We start from the raw sequence: 21,086 nt of genomic DNA, 5'->3' as shown, positions 1-21,086 counted from the left end.
CATGACATATATGGAAATACATTTAGAACAATTGCAATCTATATCAGATTGCCTGCTGACTTGGGGAGAGGGGAGGAAGGAAGAGAGTAAGAAAAATTTGGAATACAAGGTTTTGCAAAGGTGAATGTTGAAAATTACCTTTGCATGTATTTTGAAAAATCAAATTCTATTGAAATAAAAAAGTATGTCTTATTCTGCTTGTGATCTTAATTCCAATTAATAATTATGATCCATGTTCTTAATTCCTCACTCTCAGGTAATGGGTCAAATGCTTCATTATCAGTCTTTTGGTTTCATGGTAGATCATTGCATTAATGAGAGTTCTTAAGCTTTTCTAAGTTGTTTGTCTTTATGATATTTTTATCATATAAATTGTTTTCCTATAAACCACATTTTGTGATTTAAAAAAAAATCATTCTTCTCTATGCTAACCTTGTAATGAAGTCACACAGGTTATATATAAATTGATTTAATTTGGAAGTTGACATTGAGTTCTTTATAGACATTTTCCACCCCATCAATCATTGCAACAAATATTGGGCTCAAAGCTGCAATTACTCTTATTATCATGGTTTTCTTTTTTTTTGCAAATACTCATCATGAGATGATCACATATCTCTTTAAATGATGTTTTTTGTTGCTTCTGCAATGATATTTTGGTTACTCTGGTATAAAATCAATTCTATAAACTTCTTTCTATCTGTCTCTTCAATGAGCTTGGGAATCATTCTTTTTTTCAGAAAACATCTTTGTCTTCTGGTTTCATTTAAAGATGAAAATATCAAGACTAATATGATTCACTTCCTAGAGTACCATGTCTCCTAGACAAATATCTCACAGATAGAATATCAGAATTATGCTAATGTGAACAGCTATTATAAAATCTGACTTTTAGCCCACCACTTTTGCCTATCACTCTTCCTGCTGTCATCACTGAAGAAGAAAAAGGGAAGTACATAGGACTGAAACCCATTTTGTCTTTATTTCCATCAACAAATGGCTATACTTGGAGAGATCTGTCTATACTTCTTACTAGGCTGGACCTTGGAAAGGTAGCTGAGACTGTCCTCAGAGCTTTTCTAACCTGGTAGAATGTCTAGATTTTGTGCTTCACTGCCATAACCACCTAAAATCTAGGATTAACTACATGATATTAGACTTTGGGGAGTAGTATTCTATAGAGTAGGATTTTGTAGAGAGATGTGTACACAAACAAACACAAGGTAATTTGAGGAGTTTAAAAGCACTAACAACTGGCGGGAGAGGGAGAGTTCCAGGAAAGACTTAGTGGAGGAGGTGGTGCCTCAGATGGATTTTGAAAGGAAATTAAGGATTATAAGAGAAAGAGGAGAGAAGAGAGAACATGGTAGAACATCCTGTGCAAAGGAACAGAGGTGGGAGATATACATATTAAAAACTCAGAATATTCACTGAACAATTGTGGAATTGAAATTAATCCATTTATGAGGTCCTTGAGATGGCATTCCTTCTGATTCTTCTCTGTAAGTGTTGTCCTTTTACCTGGTACTTTGATATAGTGAGCCTTCTAATGGGATTCTTTTGAATCATTTCTTATTTTATGGAGAATACTTTCATTTGTCTAATTTATGTATAGCCTATTGTCCATGGGAGGAAATAAAGTTGAGTTTTCTCTCTCTCTCTCTCTTCCCATCCACCACTCCTCTCTAGACTTAAAAAAGGAGTAACTGCTGACTAAGAAGACCTTGGGTTAAGAGAAGTAATAAATACATCATTCTCCAACATGACTGCCTTCTATAGGAACCAAGGCTATGAAGAAGATCCCGATTACCCAGACTTCTCCAGGGTAAATCTGAACTCCCAGAACAATCCAGACTATCCATATTCCAGAAAGAATTCCAGCAATTTGAAATCCAAAAACAATGCAAAGTATTCAAGCACTTACAATGATCCTGACTATCCTGATGCTTTGAACCATCCAGATTATGCTGGAACTAAGGACTATTTAGACAATCCAGGCTTCAGGAATCATCAAGAATATCCAGGTTCCCATATAAATCCAGCTTTTTCAAGATCCCAGAAGAATCCTGACTACTCAGGCCCTGGGAACAGTTCCCACCATTTGAGGGCCAGGCACAACCCGGACTTGGGCTTCCTGGTGATCCCCGACTATCCTGGGACTGAGAACTATCAGGACTCCAGAGAGAGTCCAGATGATCCAGACCCTAGGAATAATGCTTACAGATCAAGTTCCAAGAACTATCATATGGGTGCCAAAGACTATTTGAGCTCCAGGAACAATTTGGACTCTTTAAAAACCAGAAACAATCAGAGCTATCCAGGCTCTCTGGAAATGCCAGACTATCCAGGTGCTGAAGACAACCTGAGTGCTCCAGATAATTGGAGGGATACATATAACCAAGTTACTCAGGACAATCATGGCATCTCCTATGCAGACAATCCAGAAATGGGCAGAGGGTAAGTAAGTGTCAAGAGCCTGACCGTCTGATGAGGGTGAAGGCTAGTTCTCAGATTGTAAAGTCATTGGAAAACATTTATCAATAAGAGAGGAAAAAACAGATCAATAAAATGGGCATACATATAAAAGGAATTTAGAAAAACAGCAAATTATAAAAATCTCCAAGTAAACACCAAAAAAATAGAAATTCTAAAAATCAGAGAACAAATGAATACAATTGAAAGATTTTTATTTCAATAAATAAAAGTAGAAGCTAGTTTTTTTCAGGGAAAAAACTAATAAAATAGATAAGCTATTGGCTAATTTGAATTAGAAAATACAAAGAACAATATTAAATGACCAGTTATCAAAAATGAAAAAGGTTAATTTATAACCATTGAAGAGAAAATAAAAGTAATTATCAGGAGACATTTTGCCCAACTACATGCCAAGAAAATTGACAATAAAATCTGTGGAATTAAAAAAAATTACTTGGCTTGAGTGAAATTACACCTACCTACATGGCCATATATTTTTGTGACTTTTGTCCCCACAAGATGGACATAAATTAGGATCAGGGCCCTTTTTCTCAGAGGAGCTTCTAAAATTTGTCAGTCATGAAGTTCAATCTTTTCCCTTCCTCCTCTTTTCTCTCTTCCCTCATTTCGCAAGTTGTGGATGGAAAATAAATGTGTTTCTGAAGAGAGCCCTTGTTTAGTAAATCCCACTGTTTAAGAGCTTGAAACTTTTATTAACTTTGTCAAATTATACTGTAGTGGGGGTAACAAAGGTTATCATTCTGAATTTTTCTCTCAGGTTGCGCAATAGAGCCCTTCAGAGTCACCCTACTTTCCATCAGGGTTCAAGATCTCCTGAAAGAAGGAATCAAGATTACCCAGAATCTTTCCAAATGACCTCAAGGAAGCCTTCTTCTTTGTACAGTGAGCATCCTGTGCCATATTCTGATGATAGTGGATATAGTAAGTATTTTCCAAAATCAAATATATAGATCAAAAAAAAAAAAAAAAAAAGAATGTGACCTTCAACTATCTAGATATCCAGACATTACCTCCACTGAAAACTTCTTTAAGTATGCAGATTTATTTATTGGTCTCTTAGCAATCCATATTCACATAGCATTTTATAAGAACAAATGTATAAATTATCTCAATTGGTTGGTCCCTGCAGCAATTCTGCATGTTAGGTAGATCAAATGGTCTTACTTATGTTTAAAAGGTATGAAAGGGCAGGTTAGACAGAATAAGTGATTGAATATTCAGTTTTCCATGGCTGAGACCCAAAGTTTGTCTGTCTGATTTTAAGTTCAATGTTCTTTCCAGCATGATCTTCTAAGTCAGGAAAGACTACTTTTACAGCCTAAAACCATACCTCTCCTTTGCAAGTTTAAGTCTTATTGCTATTTGACTCCTGAGTAGAATCAATGTAGATATAAATAAGGCAGATTTCCCAGGAACCTTACCCCTTTGAAAACATTTGAATGACAGAATGGTATAGCAAAAAGAACACTGAACTTGGTTGGATTCATAAATACCTTGGGAATTGTTGGAGTTTCTTCAACTCCCATCAGAGTATCCACTCAAACTATGTCATTGAAAGCAAGTAATTTACCTCTCTGAATCTTAGTTTTATTCATTTGTAAAAGGGAGATAATAATACATTCTCTGCCTGTTAGAATCAATTTTATGAGGTTTAAATGAGATAGCATATGTACATGTGCTATAGAAATGTAAACTGCAATAATTTTTTCTTTTCTTTTTTTTTTTTTTGCAAAGTTTATTAAAAGCAATGTGACACCATTACTAAGCAGACTGGATTCTAAAAGAATCCAATCTTTTTATTCCCCCCTGAGACAATTGGGGTTAAGTAACTTGTCCAGGATCACACTAGGAAGTGTTAAGTGTCTGAGGCCAAATTTGAACTCAGGTTCTCCTGAATTCAGGTTTAATGCTCTATGCACTCTGCCACCTAGCTGCCCCAATTTTCTTTTTTCTTGAAAATGAAGATACTTAAGATGAATATTTTTGAAAGCAAAACTTAGAAAGGTTCTTTTTAGTGAGTTTATTATACACATTGCAAAATTAATTTTTTTTCTCTCTCTCTCTTTTTTAAAATTTGGGAAGCAATTGGGCTTAAGTGACTCACTTGGGGTCACACAGCTAATAAGTATCTGAGGTCAGATTTGAACTCAATTCTCCTGACTTTAAGGCTAGTGCTCTATTCACTGCACTATTAGCTGCTCCACCAAGTACCTTCTTACAAAGATTTACTTTCCTTCCTTTTCTTTATTGAAAGACTGGCATTTAATATTGCCAATTATTATTGGGAAAAAATAAAATATTAAAACTGAAAATGATTCTAGAAAAAGATTATCTAGTCTAAAGATTCTAAGTCTATGAATTAAAAATAAGTTTGTTAACTATATTTCAGTATAATTATTTTTCTTTGTAATCTTGTGAATTTAATTTTATGCATTTAAAATATTATTTTGAAAAGGGATCCATAGGCTTCACCAGATTGTCACAAGGTTGCATGACACCCCAAAAAGGTTAAGAGTCCTGGAACTAAAATGGCAGAGAGTAGGCAGGATATTGCTCAAACTTTCCCCAGCTTCCCTTAGAATCAATTATCAGATCAAACCTCTGAATGGATTTTGGAGTGACAGAACCCACAAACATTCAGAGTGTAATAATTTTCCAGCTTAAGATATCTTGCAAGGACTTCAGGAAAGGTCTGTCAGAATTGGGTGGGTAGGGGAATGCAGCCTAGCACAGGCATAGAGTGAGAAGGCTCAGGGCAGGGAGGCCTGACACGGGAATCTAGTAGGAGGCTCTTAGCCAAAATATAGCAGCATTGGCTACTCTGTCTTGATTTAGAAGATGAGTAGATTAACAGATCAGCTGTGGGACTTCCAAAGCAATTTCAAAAGGGCAAATTGTGAGCCTCTTTGACCCCAGCATAACTTGGCCAGGCCTACCAAACACCACTAGGTGGTGGTAAAAAGCCTGAAACACTACTAGCCCCAGCACAGCCAGTGAGAAACCCCTTTCCCCTTCAAAAAAAGCTTGAGATAATCTCCCCTGTGTCCTAGGAGCAGACCTCAACTTTTAAAAATGAGTAAAAACCAAAAAGAACTCTAACTATAGAAAGCTACTATAGAGACAGGGACAGAACAAAAACCCAAAACAACAGCAAAGCCAAAATGAGGTAAAGCCTCAAAGAAGGATATGAACAGGTCTCCAGCTCAAAAGGCTCTCTTGGAAGAGTTCAAAAAGGATCTTTTAAAAGAGGTAGAAGAAAAATGGGGAAAAGAAATGAGAGCTATGCAAGAGAATTATGAAAGTTTGAGGGAAAAAGTCAATAGCTTGGAAAAGGAAGCATAGAAATTGACTGAAGAAAACAACTCTTTAAAAAATAAATTTGGTGAAATGAATAAAAATGTACTGAAAAAAATAACTTCATAAAAACAAATTTGGTGAAATGGAAAAGGAAAACAACTCCTTAAAAATAGAATTGGCAAAATGGAAAAAAAAAATTTACTGAACAAAATAATTCCTTTAAAAGTACAATTGGCCAAATGCAAAAGAAGGTTAAAAAAAAAAAAACCTATCTGAAAAAAATTGGCTAAAAATTAGAATTGGACAAATGAAATTGAATGACTTAAAGAGACATCAACACTTGGTCAAACAAAATTTTTTTTTTAATAGAAGAAAATGTAAAATGCTTCATTGGAAAAAACCAAACAACTAACTTAGAAAATATATCCAGGAGAGACAATCTAAGAAATATTGGACTACCCAAAAGCCATGATTAAAAAAAGAGTTTGGACAACATCTTTCAAGAAATCATCAAGGAAAACTGCTCTAATATCCTAGAATATGAAGGTAAAATCATCATTGAAAGAATCCACTGATCACCTTCTGAAAGAGACCCCAAGTTGAAAACTCCAAAGAATATTGTAGCTAAATTCCAGAATTATCAGTTCAAGGAGAAAATACTACAAGCAGCTGTAAATTGGAATATGATATTCTAGAGGGCAAAGGAGCTTGGACTATACCCAAGAATCAACTACCCAACAAAATTAAGCATTATCTTTCAGGGGAAAAAATGGATATTCAATGAAATAGGGGATTTTCAGTCATTTTTTATTAAAAGGCCAGAGTTGAACAGAAAATGTGATCTTTAAATACAAGACCCAAGAGAAAGATAAAAAGGTAAACAGAAAGGGAAAAAAAAAAACCTATATTTTTTTAAAGGTTAAAATGTTTATATACCCACATAGGAAGATGATATGTATAATTCTTGAGAACTGTATTTTTATCAGGACAATTACAAGGAGTATACTTAGAAGGTGGAGGTATAAGTTGACTTTAATGTGATGGTATAAAAAAAATTAGAAGTGGAAAAGGGATTGTACTGGGAGAAGAGGAAAATGGAGGTAAAATGGGGCAAATTATGTTGTATGAAGAGGCACAGTAGATTTATTATAGCTGAGGGAAGAAAGAAGAGGGATAACCATTGTTTGTACTTTAATCTCATCAGATTTGGCTCAAAGAGGGAATAACATACATACTTAATTTGGTATAGAAATTTGTCTCTCATCCCATAGGGTAATAGGAGGGAAGGGGGGGGGGGGGGGGAAGAAGGGAAAGGTTAATAGAAGGAAGGGCAGAAGTAGATGGCAAAAAGGATAAGAAAGGGTAGGGAGGGCATATTGAGGGAGGTGGTGGTCAGAAGCAAAACTCTGATTAGATGGGAAAAGGTGAAAGGAGAAAAGTATAAACTGGGAAAAATAGGATGCCAGGAAATACAAAATTGGCAACCTTGTGATGTGAATGATGAACTTTCCCATAAAACAGAAGTGGATAACAGAGTAGATTAAAAACATGAATCCTACAATATATTGTTTGGAAGAAACACATTTAGGGCAGCTAGTTGGTGTAGTGGATACAGCACCAGCCCTGAAGTAAGAAGGACCTGAATTCAAATCTGTCCTCAGACACTTAACACTTCTTGGCTGTGTGAGCTTAGGCAAGTCACTTAACCCCAATTACCTCAGCAAAAAAAGAAGAAGCACATTTGAAGCAGAGAGATACATACAGAATAAAGGTAAAAAACTGGAGCAGAATCTATTGTGTTTCAGCTGAAATAAGGAAAAAGTAGGGATAGTGATCCTGATCTCAGATCAAGCAAAAGCAATAATAAATCTGATTAAAAGAGATAGGAAGGAGACTACATCTTGCCAAAAGATAATGTAGAAATGAAGTAATATCAATATTAAACATATATGTACCAAGTTGTATACCATCAAAACTTTTAGAGGAGAAGTTAAATGAGTTTCAAGAAGAAATAGACAATAAAACTTTATGGGGGGGGGGGGAGGAAGAGATCTCAACCTCCCTCTATCAGAACTAGACAAATTTTTTTTTTAATTTTAATAGCTTTTTATTTACAAGTTATATGCATGGGTAATTTTACAGCATTGACAATTGCCAAACCTTTTTTTCCAATTTTTCCCCTCCTTCCCCCCACCCCCTTCCCTAGATGACAGGATGACCAGTAGATGTTAAAAATATTAAAGTATAAATTAGATACACAATAAGTATATGTGACCAAACCATTATTTTGCTGTACAAAAAGAATCAGACTCTGAGATATTGTACAATTAGCCTGTGAAGAAAATCCAAAATGCAGACAGGCAAAAATATAGGAATTGGGAATTCAATGCAATGGTTCTTAGTCATCTCCCAGAGTTCTTTTGCTGGGCGTAGCTAGTTCAGTTCATTACTGCTCCATTGGAACTGATTTGGTTCATCTCATTGCTGAGGATGGCCAGATCTATCAGAATTGATCATCATATAGTATTGTTGTTGAAGTATATAATGATCTCCTGGCCCTGCTCGTTTCACTCAGCATCAGTTCATGTAAGTCTCTCCAGGCCTTTCTGAAATCGTCCTGATGGTCATTTCTTACCGAACAATAATATTCCATAATATTCATATACCACAATTTATTCAGCCATTCTCCAATTGATAGACATCTACTTGGTTTCCAGTTTCTGGCCACTACAAACAGGGCTGCCACAAACATTCGTGCACATACAGGTCCTTTTCCCTTCTTTATGATCTCTTTGGGATATAAGCCCAGTAGAAACACTGCTGGATCAAAGGGTATGCACAGTTTGATAACTTTTTGAGCATAGTTCCAAATTGTTCTCCAAAATGGCTGGATGCATTCACAATTCCACCAACAATGTATTAGTGTCCCTGTTTTCCCACATCCCCTCCAACATTCCACATTATCTTTCCCTGTCATTCTAGACAGTCTGACAGGTGTGTAGTAGTATCTCAGAGTTGTCTTAATTTTCATTTCTCTGATTAATAATGACTTGGAGCATCTTTTCATATGGCTAGAAATAGTTTCAATTTCTTTGTCTGAGAATTGTCTGTTCATATCCTTTGACCATTTATCAATTGGAGAATGGCTTGATTTCTTATAAATTAGAGTCAATTCTCTATATATTTTGGAAATGAGTCCTTTATCAGAACCTTTGACTGTAAAAATATTTTCCCAGTTTATTGTTTCCCTTCTAATCTTGTCTGCATTAGTTTTGTTTGTACAAAAAATTTTCAGTTTGATATAATCAAAATTTTCTATTTTGTGATCAGTAATGATCTCTAGTTCTTCTTTGGTCATAAATTCCTTCCGCTTCCACAGGTTTGAGAAGTAAACTATCCTGTGTTCCTCTAATTTATTTATAGTCTCATTCTTTATGTTTAGGTCATGAACCCATTTTGACCTTATCTTAGTGTTCGGTGTTAAGTGTGGGTCGATGCCTAGAACTAGACAAATCTAACCACAAAATAATTAAGAAAGAAGGACATGGATAGAATTTCAGGAAATTTAAGTATGATAGACCTTTGGAGAACTCTGAATGGAATAAAAAGGAATATACCTATTTTCTCAGCAATACATGGCACCTACATAAAAATTGACCATGTATTAGTGCATAAAAACTCAGAACCAAATTCAAAAGACAAAAATGGTAAATGTATCCTTTTCATATCATGATGCAATAAAAATTGTGTGTAATAAAGGGCAAAGAAAAAATAGATCAAAAATTTATTGGGAACTAAATGATCTAATCCTAAAAAATGAGTGAGCCAAACAAGAAATCAGAGATATGATTGATAATTTCATTCAAGAGAATGACAATAACTAGACACCATACTAAAATTTATGGAATTCAGTCAAAGTTCATAGAGGAAATTTTATATCTCTAGATGCTGATATGACTAAAATAGAAGAGGGAGAAAAGATCAATGAATTGGGCATGCAACTAAAAAAGCTAGAAAAAGAACAAATTAAAAATTTCCAATTAAATTCCAAATTTGAAATTCTGAAAATGAAATGCAAGATTAATAAAATTGAAAGTAAGAAAACTATTGAATTAATAAACAAAACTAAGAGTTGGTTTTATGAAAAAACCCCAACAAAATAGATAAATTTTGGTTAATTTGATTGAAAAAAGGCAAGAAGAAAACCAAATTATTAGTATCAAAAATGAAAAGGATTAACTTACCATCAATGAAGAGAAAATTAAAGCAATAATTAGCAGCAATTTTGCCCAGTTGTATGTCAATAAGTCTAATAATTTGAGTGAAATGGATGAATGCAAATAAAAATATAGATTGCCTAGATTAACAGATGAGGAAATAAATTATTTTAATAGTCCCATTTTGGAAAAAAAACGTTAAACAACTGTTAATGAACTCTCTAAGAAAAAAATCTCCAGAACCAGATGGATATATAAGTAAATTCTACTAAACGTTTAAAGAACAGTACTATTTAGACTATTTGGAAAAATAGGGGAGGAAAGAGTCCTACAAAATTCCTTTTATGACACAGATATGCTATTGATATCTAAACCAAAAAGTGCTAAAACCAAAAAAGAAAATTATAGGTAAATTTCTGTAATGAATATTGATGCAAAAATATTTAATAAAATATCAATAATTTTAATAAATATTAATTAATTATTAATAATAATTTGATTGCTTTAGCAAAGCTTCAGGATATATAAAATAAACTCACATAAGTCATAGGCATTTCTATATGTTACCAAAAAAGCCCAGGAGCAAGAGATAGAAAGAAAAATCCCATTTAAAATAATTGTAGATAATATAAAATATTTAGGGTCTACCTGCTAAGACCAAGCCAGGAATTATATGATGCAATTACAAAATACTTTTCACACAAATAAAGGCAGAGCTAAACTGAAAGAATACTAAGTCCTTATGGATAGGCTAGGCTAATATAATAAAAGTGACAATTCTACCTAAATTAATCTACTTATTTAGTGCCATACCAATCAAACTACCAAGAAATTACTTTATGGGGCTAAAAAAAATAATGAAATTCATTTGGAATAACAAAAGGTCAAGAATTTCAAGGGAATCAATGAAAAAACTGCAAAAGAAGGTGGCCTACCTATACCAGACCTATTATATGATAATATATTATAAAGTGATGGTCATCAAAATCATGTGCTACTGGTTAAGACATAGAGTAGTGGATTAGTGAAATAAATTGGGTTCACAAGACACCAACAGTTGATGACTTTAGTAATCTAGTGTTTGATAAACCCAAAGACTCCAGCTTCTAAGATAAGAATTTACCATCTGACAAAAATTGCTGGGAAGACTAGAAAATAGTATGGCAGAATCTAGGCATTGACCAACCTCTAATACCCTAAGATAAGATTGAATTGGATTCATGATTTAGACATAAAGGGTGATATTATATGCAAATTAGAGGAGTAATAGTCTAGCTCTTGGATCTGTGAAGAAGGGAGGAATTTACAACCGAAGAAGAACTAGAAAACATTATGAAAAGCAAAAAAGGATAATTTTGATTATATTAAATTAAAATATTTTTGCGCAAACAAAACCAATGCAGCCAAGATAAGAAGGGAAGCAGAAAGCTGGGGGAAAATTTTTATAGCCATTTTTCTTAATAAAGGTCTCATTTCTAAAGTATATAAAGAACTGACTCTAATTTATAAGAACATAAGCTATTCTTCAGTGATAAATGGTCAAAGAATTTGAATAGACGATTTTCAGATGAAGAAATTCAAGCCATTTATAGTAGTATGGAAAAAATTCTTTATGTCACTATTGATTAGTGCAATACAAATTAGAACAACTCATATTGGCTAAGATGACAGAAAAAAATAATGATGAATGTTGGAAGAAATATGGGAAAATTGAGACACAATGCAGTGGCATTGTTGGTGAACTTATGAAATGCTCCAGCCATTCTGGAGAGCAATTTGGAACTATGCTATAGTTAGAACAAAGAGCTATGACATTGTCTATTCTCTTTGATCCAGCTGTGTCTCTACTGGTTCTGTTTCCCAAAGAGAAGATAAGAGAGGGAGAAAGATGTTCAAAAATGTTTGTAGCTGCTTTTTTTTAAAGGGACAAGGAAGTGGAAATTGAATGGATGTCCCTCAGTTGAGGAATGGCCGAATAAGTCATGGTATATGAATGTAATGAAGTATTATTGTCCTGTAAGAAATGATGAGGAAGCTGATTTCAGAAAAGTTTGGAACCACGTGAACAGATGCTAAGTGAAGTGACCAGAACTAACAGTGTACAGTGGTACACAGAAAAAACAAGATTATGTGTTGATCAACTATAATGAATTTGGCTCCTTTCAACAATGAAGTAATTCAAGACAATTCCAAAAGACTTGTGTTGGAAAGAGCCATCTGCATCCAGAGAGAGGACGATGAGGACTTAATGTGGATCACAAGATAGTATTTTCGCTTTTTTTGTTGATATTGTTGTTTGCTTGGGTTTTTTTTCCTTTCTTGTGTTTTTTCCCTTTTGATCTGATTTTTCTTATGCAGTATGACAAATATGGAAATATGTTTAGAAGAATTGCATATGTTTAACCTATATTAGATTGCTTGCTGTCTTGAAGGGAGAGGAAGGAAAGAGGACAAAAATTTGGAACACAAGGCTTGGCAAAGGCAAATGTTGAAAATTATGTTTGCATGTATTTAGAAAAATAAAAGGCTATCAAATTAAAAAAAATAAAAGGAGAAAAATGGGGGAACAAAGGAAACATACAAAAAGTAAGTTTTATTGAACCAAAAATAATGACTAAAACTTGTCTGAAATTCATTAGCTCTTAAAAAAAGATTTATCACCCCTAAATTTGAATTGTGTTTTTTTTTTTAAAAGAATATTGGATCTAGTCCAACTCCCTTATGTTATACAAGAATGAATTGAAATCCAGAGAAATCAAGATAAATACTATGACATTTGTTAGAATATGAGAAAGAATGTAGTTCTTAAAAGATTATCATTGAGTTTGAAAATTATTCACATATTTAACATCAGTAGTTTTTTGCTTTTGTCACATCACCCATCAACACCAATTTGTTTAATAAAAGTATGCCTTTAAAAGTATCTTTTTATTTTATTCATTTGATACTAAATGCCTTTACTTTCCCCTCTATTTCTTTATTCTTCATACTTATAGGAAACCAAGCCTATGAAGATGAAAGCAGTCTAGATGGAGATCATGAAAATTTGGGAAGAAATGGTGAGCATGTTGGAGATATAAATATGAATCAAGTAGAAAATGATGAAATAATTCAAAACTGCAGTTGAATTTCAAACTTACTTCATTGAGCCATTACCAGTTTTCTTGATTTTTATTTTGCCACTGAACTTCAATGACTCTTGGGGAGAAAGTGAAACTGATGACAATTCTGCATCATTTAAATCCAATTCATTCTAAAAGTCAAAGTCACTGAAGAACAAAGGATGAACAACAATATCTAGCCACTGGAGAAGTGCAGGACACTGAAGTATCATTCAGTTCAACTCAAGAATTTTTACATAAGAGACAGAGGATCAGTGAGTAGGGAATACTGAGCCTCAAAGACAGGCCCACATAAGATAATAAAAAATTATCAGAAGGGATATGTTGATAAGAAGACTTGATTTATGAACAAATCATAATTCATGAACCTATGGTCATAAAGAGTGGTCATAAAGGTATACTCTATGCTGCATGACTTGAGATGACCCAAAGGCCTGCCCCATGTTTCTATGACCAAAAACATCTCATTCATCTGCCCGTTACAACTGAAACAATGATTCTTAGCCTTACTTCTTAAAAATTATGTTGAATGGACAAATATTTTTAAGTGAGTTAAGGTATCATATTACTTGAAAAAGATCATAATTAACTAATCCTCATGAAATAAGTTATCTGATAAATTCTTAAGAACATAATATATCAGAGATTTGGGGATGGGGGCAGAGTATATCAATATGTCCCTTTAAAACTATCATTAGAAGATGTGTCACCAAATCTTACTGCAAATATTATAACCTTTGATATATCTTTTGAATAACCTTCTGGCTAGGTTTCCTGGTTTCCTTCAAGTCTCATCTTCTACAAGAAGGCTTTCTCAGTCTTTATTGTTTATTTTATTTTAATTTTTATTTTAGTTACAAACTCATTAACTTCTTCCACCCCTTCCCTACCCATCTAGAAGGCAAGAAATAGGATACCCATTGTACATATGAAATCATGCAAAAATGTATTTCCACAATAGCCATGTCTTAGTCATCCTTAATCCTAGTACCTTCCCTGTGATTATCTCCAACTTGCCTTGTATATATCCTATTGGTATGTTGTATCTCTCCTTACACCACAAGCTCCTTGAAAACTTAGACTATCTTTTTGTCTTTGTACACACATCTCTTAGCACAGTGCCAGGCACATAATAGGCACTTAATAAATGCAAGTTGACTGAATGACTAGTAGGAATAGTTTAGAAACTCTACCTTCTGTTTCTAGAATCCTTTAGTCTGTAATGAAGAATTCTGTTTCAGCTTTCTTCCCTAGATACCAGGAGACAGTCATCCCTCTGAAAGCAGGCCAGCTCATAAAAGGAGTCAAATGAATTTTCTGAATTGTTTTTTAAGTTACTTTTCAGTGTTTGGGAAAATACAGATGATTTACACAGTAACTTTATATGACAATGAAATTTTAAGAACTGAGTGCTAGCTCTGACAAAGAAGAGGATCAGAGCCCAGGAAAAAAAAATGTTTTCTGAGTTTTTCAGAAAAAGAAAAGAGAAGAAACTTAAGAAAAGAAATAATAGCGATCACGTAGTGGAGGTCCTGATAAATGTTGACGATCTTACGCCGACGTCCAAGATGTCAAAGTCTCTGTTGCCTAATTCAGTCCAAAACAAATGGCAGAGAAAAATTATTAGCTTTGAGAATATGGACATTGAAATGACAGAGGATGTGCCTCCAAAGGTTCCAGTCTCCAAAAAGGGGAATCGGTTAAGCAGGATTTCAAATTCCATCTCCGTATCTTTTTCTCAGGCTTTTCACATTCGTGATCCCTCGAATGAGTTTTCTGGTTCAAATTCACTAGGTAAAACTACCCTGGAGAGCCTGGAGGGAGTGCCTGAGAATAGAAAGAAATATCCTTCCTCTAAGGGACCTGTGCCATAAGAGTGCTGTTCCTTTGGTTTATACAAATTCATGAAATCATATAACAAATTCCATGAGTCCTCAAAGCAAGGAACACAGAATAAGAGAGAAAAGAGGAAGGTTCTTGATAGGTTTGGGTACAACAGTTAATTTTCCCTATTGTAGTGCAATAAAAAGATCATTGGATTTAGAGCAAGAGGATTTAAGTTCAAATTACCTTTCGAGGCCACAGTTTCCTCAATTATATAATGAACTATTGAAGCTGGAAGGAATCTTCAAATCTAGGATCTTAAATCCCAACCTGACTCTGTGTGTGTGTGTTCCTCTGTGTCAGTCTTCTCTCCTTTCTCTCTCTCTCCCTATGTCCCCTTTCTTTCCTTTCTCCTCCCTCCCTCTCTCCTTCCCCTCTTTTCTCCTCTGCCACCCCCCTCTTTCTTTCTCTGTTTCTCTTTCTATCCTGGCCATGTATGTGTATATGTGTATATGTATATATGTGTCTATCTAAAAAAAGAAATATAATTGTAGATCTAAAGAAATAAATATATAGACTTATATGTATAGAAACAAATATATCTGTATGTCTATAGATATCTATTGATATAGCTACATATCTGTTTATAGATAAATGTACACATATATAGATAGAGATAATTACATACACATATACAAATTATAAGTGTATAGACATAATATGTGTATACTTCTGTGTGTGTTTACACACTCTGGATTATTTTGACTATTTCAAAGTGTAACATTACATTATTTTTTTAATCTCAAAATTAATTTAAATTTATTCCAATTTTAAAAGTAGAGGAAATATATATATATATATACTATAAATGTGCATATATATATATATATATATATACACACACACAGGATTTATTTTATACACTGTTAAATGCTAGTTTTAAAAATTATTAGCAGAATTGTCATTGGAGTTGTGAAATGATGCAACTATTCTGGAGAGCAATTTGAAACTATGCCCAAAGGGCATGTGTCTGTACTGGGTCTGTATCCCAAGAGATCATAAAATGGGGAAAAAGACCCCATGGACAAAAACGTTTATAGCAGCCCTTTTTATAGTGGAAAGGTACTGAAAAATGAGTGGATGCCCATAAGTTGGGGAATAACTTGATAAGTTATGGTATATTAATGTAATGGAATATTATTATTTTCCTTTCCCACTTTTTAATGAGGTGAGAAAAGTTTTTCTGTAAACCAAATATGTCTAATATTTTCTCTTTGAGCAAAATTTGATGAGAGTAAGATTCACACAATGTTCCTCCCCCTCCCTTAATTCCCTCAGATATGATAAGTTTCCTTTGCCTCTTCGTGAGATGTTATTTCCTTCTTTTTACCTCTACTTTTTCTTTTTTCTGATACAATCCTCTTTCCACTTCTAATTCCCTTTTTTAATATTATAACAGTAAAATCATATTACACATGCACTCTTTATGTATACCTGTAACAGAAATACAGTTCTCAAGAGTTCTTTTTATCTTTTTATGCTTCTCTTAAGTCCTATATTTGGAGGTCAAATTTTTTGTTTAGCTCTGGTTTTTTCATTAGAAATAAATGGAATTCATAGGTTTCATTGAATGTCCATCTTCTTCCCTGGAAGAAAATGCTCAGCTTAACTAGGTAATTTATTCGTGGCTGCATTCCAAGTTCGTTTGCCTTTCAAAATATTAGATTCCATGCCCTTCTATCCTTTAATGTGGAAGCTGCTAGATCCTGAGTGATCCTTATTGTGGCTCCTTGGTATATGAATTGTTTTTTTTCTGGCTGCTTGTAATATTTTTCCTTGGTCTGATAATTCTGAAATTTAGCCAGAATATTCCTTGGAATTTTTATTTTGGAGTCTCTTTCAAAAGGTGTTCAATGAATTCTTTCAATGCTATTTTACCTTCTAATTCTATTACATCTGGGCAGTTCTCTTTGGTGATTTCCTAAAAAATAGTGTCTAGGCTTTTTTTTATCACGATTTTCAGGGAGCTCAGTAATCCTTAGATTATCTCTCCTAGATCTATTTTCCAGGTCTGTTGTTTTTCCAAGTAGATATTTAACATTTTTTGGTTTTGCTTGACTGATTCTTGATGTCTCATCAAATCATTAATTTCCCTTTATTCAGTTCTGATTTTTAATGAGTTATTTTCTTCATTTACTTTTTTTTTTTACTTCTTTTTGTATATGTCCAATTGAGTTTGTAAATGAGTTGTTTTGCTCTATGGAATTTTTTTTTCATTTCACTAATTTTTTTTTTAATGAGTTATTTTCTTTTTCCAATTTACAAATCTTGGGATTTCTTTATCCTTTCCTGGGAGTTCTTTATCTTTTTCAGTTCACAAATTCTGTTTCCCTGGGAGTTCTTTACTTTTTCCAATTTACATTTCAGGAAGTTGTTTTCTTTTTCCACTTTATCAAATTTTCTTTTAGTGAGTTATATGCCTTTCCTCTCGCAGAACTTTTTTTTCCTTTCCCCATTTTTCTTCTAGCTCTCTTTTAAGAGCTTTTAACATTTCTTCTAGCAGAGCCTTGTGTGAAGGGGACCAGAATATATCCCCCTTTTGGGGTTTTGTCTGGAGATTGTCTGTTATTAGTCTCCTCAGGGTTGGAAATCTCTCTTTCTGTATAGAAGCTATCTATAGTTAGAGCTTGCTTGGCTTTTTTACTCATTTTTTTAAAAAGCCCCTGGGGTCTGCCTTCAGGGCAAGGAGGTTCACAGTTTCCTCTACAGAACAGGGACAGATAGACAGTAGCTGTCCTGCAAACAGACTGGGAAGAGCAGCCACACTCTGAGAAGAGCAGCTGCCCTGGGAGAAGCAACTGCCCAAGAGTGGCTGCGCTGAGGAGGACAGCTATGGTGTGATCATGCTGAGTCACTCCTGGTGTTGGGTGGGTATGGCCAGGTCCTGTTAAATTCTGGCGTTTTGGGGGATACACTCTACCTTTGGCGTTTGTGTAACTTCTCTGCTGATCTGCTGCTTTGCAACCAAAGCAGAGCAGCCAACTTATGGTAGAGTCCTCTCTGCAAATTCTCCACCTGCGGAGACCGTTCCCACCCTGGTCCACTCAGTATGTGCTAGCCTCCATGTTCTGCCTCCCTGCCTGTGCTGGCCTCTTCCCTCTGGATCAAGACAAACCTTTTCTGGCAATCTTCCAGATTATCTTCTGCAGGTAATTTATTGTACTCTCAATATTCATGGATTCTACCAGTCAAGCACTATTTCAGAGGCTGAATTTGGTAATCAGTAGTGAGAGTAGAAGAGAGCTCAGAATGAAGTGTGTGTCCTCTCTGCCATCTTGGTTCCACCTCCAAATATTATTATTCTATTAAAAAAATGATGAGCACACTGATTTCAGAAAAACCTGAAAAGATGTACATGAACTGATGGTAAGTAAAGTGAACAGAACCAAGTACTGTACACAATAACAACAAGATTATATGATGATCATCTGTGATGGACTTGGCTCTTTTCAACAATGAGGTGATTCAAGGCAATTCCAATAGACTTGTGATGGAAAGTGTTATCTGCACCCAGAGAGAGAATTATGGAGACTGAATGTGGATCAAAGCATAGTATCTTCACTTTTTTTGTTTTTTTGTTTGCTTGTTTCTTTCCCCATTCTCGTTTTTTACCCTTTTAATATGATTTTTCTTGTGTAGCATGACAAATGGATGTATTTAAAAGATTTGCACATATTTAACCTATATCAGATTGCTTGCTGTCTTGGGGAAGGGGGAGGGAGGAAGAGAGGAAGGAAAATTTGGAACACAAGCTTTTGCAATATATCTTTGATTATATTTGGAAAAATAAAATACTAATGGAAATTTAAAAACATTATTAGCAGAATGGAATTTGATTTTTCAGATAAGAACTCTTTAAAAGAAAATGTGTATGTCATGTGGAGTTTTTAGGTATAATTTATAGTTGAACAATGCCTCTTTGTAGATATGCACATATAATTTCTTTATTTCAAGGCTTAGTGTTTTTGCTTTATTTATTCTACTCCAGAACTTAAAAGTTGCTAAATTCCAAATCTCCGCTGCTATATTATTAATCTCAGAAAACTAAGCCCATGTAGAGGCAGCGTGGTTGAGGAGAAGACCACTGGCTTAGAAGTAAAAAGATCTTGAGTTCTATATAATTCCTTTAATTTTTTCAGTCCTTTGAATTTTTTTTTTTAATTAAGAGGGTATTGGAGGAGACAGTCTCTAAGGTTTGCATGTAGCTCCAACATTCTATGAGGCTATGACCAAGCTATGTAAGTAATAGGTTAAGAAACAAAGTTAAGTTGATGACTTATGCAGGGATGGGCTTTGTTGATAGACTAATCCTATTAATACCACCCCAATTCCTAAAAAACATTCCCCTAGATGTTTTGGATTCCTATCCAGGGCAGCATTGGAGCAAGCCAAAGTTTAATCAGAATAGTCTTGAGGAATGGTTTTAGGTTTCCTCTTGTATAGTAACTTGAGAAAACAGAGCCTTGATTAAGGTCAGTTAGAGAATCACTCACAGCCAAAATTAAGAGAATAAGATAGGGTAGGGCTTAAGACAAGTAAAGGGAATTGTAGAAGCTAAATTTGGAAGAACATTTAAGGGTCAATTGAGTTGAAGAAAGAAAAAAGGACTAGATGGGCCAAGTGCATTCTATTATTCTCCCCCTTTCCCAAGTCTTCAAAATCTGTAAGCCCTCACAGATCCAGGTAGTCAGTTAGTCCTTCCCTGGTAGAAGTCACATATACAAAATCTATGTTTTGAAAAAAATGTTTTCATCATATTACTATTGACTGATTTTTTGGGGGTGGGGGAGAATTAAGAATTCCAAAATGTTGAGCAAAATAATAGGAATTTTTTAAAATTAAAAATTATATTTTTCACTGATAAAATTATACCATTTAACAATACATATAAAATGATATAATATTAATTTGAAATGCATCAAGCTTGACAACAAGCTATTCATTAATTATATTTAATAAGCAGGATAGTTATTTACATCTTTTTTTTTTAACAGTTAATTCTTTGGGATGGAGGACCTGCCATGAAGATGCCAGAAAGTCATATTATTCTATTTTTGTGAATGTTGCAGACAAAACTAGACATGGTAAGTTCTTGGGAGCTGATTCATTGGAGGTGGAGAGAAACGATTTCTTAGAACAATGCATAAAAGTTTGAAGGGTACTTTTCCCTGGTACGCCTATAATTATATATATATATATCCTTTTCTAAGGCAAGAAATTTACTTCTAAAATCCAAAAGTCTGAATCATTAATTTTATTGCCAGGATAGTCTCTGATTTGTCTTTCTGAAATAATAATTACTAAGCTAAATGCTGCAGGAAGGCATTTCAGGCTCTATATTGCTCCAAGGGCCATCTTGTTCATAGCTTTAGAGTCCATTTGTCTAGAAGTTCATCTTGTGCCTAGAATTTATGAGTTGCATGCTTATGAAAAACAGTATCTATTTGGATGGGTTTTATCATGATATAGCACCTGATACATAGTAGATTCTAAATAAATGCAAATTGATTGATTTTTGTGATTCTGATTGAAAGAGTTGCCTAGTACAGATACAACTAGCAATTTTGGTGATGGGAGCAAACAGCAGAAACAAATCCAAGAGAAGCAACACCGAATATCCTAAACCCAATCTACTAATACATGATTTGAAAATAATAAAAGAATAAAACAATAATTAGGATCAATTCAGTTGATCAGGTAGGGAGACTGGGGGACACCAACCTTCAATTTGGGAGGAAGATACCAACTGCAGGACTTTAATAATAGAGACAAAGTTTTGGGTACACTTAAAAGTCACTATTAAGAATTTTGTCACCCAGGCTGGAAAAGAAGTTCACTTGTTATGTAGCCTTCTGAGAAAGAAGTAAACAAGGATATTTGGTAGCTTCTTAGTTTTGCTCATTAATTTTGCCTACTAAGTGCTAAACTCAGTTGTTTCTAACTATTGAAGAAGTAAAGGTAAATGTACCAAAGTTTGTGTGATCCTTTAAAATTATCATCTTCAATGTTGTCCCCTATATGTTTTCTCTGGTAAAAATCCGTGATTATGACTGTTGAATAAAACAGATGA

The 21,086-nt window shown here is 34.1% G+C and overlaps 1 protein-coding gene across 3 annotated transcripts in view; it reads left to right on the top strand.

Moving 5' to 3' along the window:
* TMC5 (transmembrane channel like 5) overlaps window positions 1–21,086 on the top strand; it is a 134,358-nt gene that overhangs the window by 50,387 nt on the left and 62,885 nt on the right. For 2 of the 3 annotated variants that reach the window (XM_031942686.1, XM_031942680.1), the window contains exons 2-5: window positions 1,690–2,457; window positions 3,254–3,417; window positions 13,007–13,069; window positions 20,011–20,100. In XM_031942686.1, coding sequence (XP_031798546.1) covers window positions 1,763–2,457; window positions 3,254–3,417; window positions 13,007–13,069; window positions 20,011–20,100 — 1,012 coding nt within the window. In that variant the 5' untranslated portion in view covers window positions 1,690–1,762. Of the gene's footprint in view, window positions 1–1,689; window positions 2,458–3,253; window positions 3,418–13,006; window positions 13,070–14,352; window positions 14,927–20,010; window positions 20,101–21,086 lie in introns of those variants that run through there. The other variant, XM_031942689.1, reaches the window with a different exon arrangement.

The sequence above is a fragment of the Sarcophilus harrisii genome, chromosome 1 (assembly GCF_902635505.1).
Source record: "Sarcophilus harrisii chromosome 1, mSarHar1.11, whole genome shotgun sequence".
Classification (NCBI taxonomy): Eukaryota; Metazoa; Chordata; class Mammalia; order Dasyuromorphia; family Dasyuridae; genus Sarcophilus; species Sarcophilus harrisii.
Note: the sequence above shows the minus strand (reverse complement) of the source record. Positions and strands in the feature narration are given on the sequence as shown.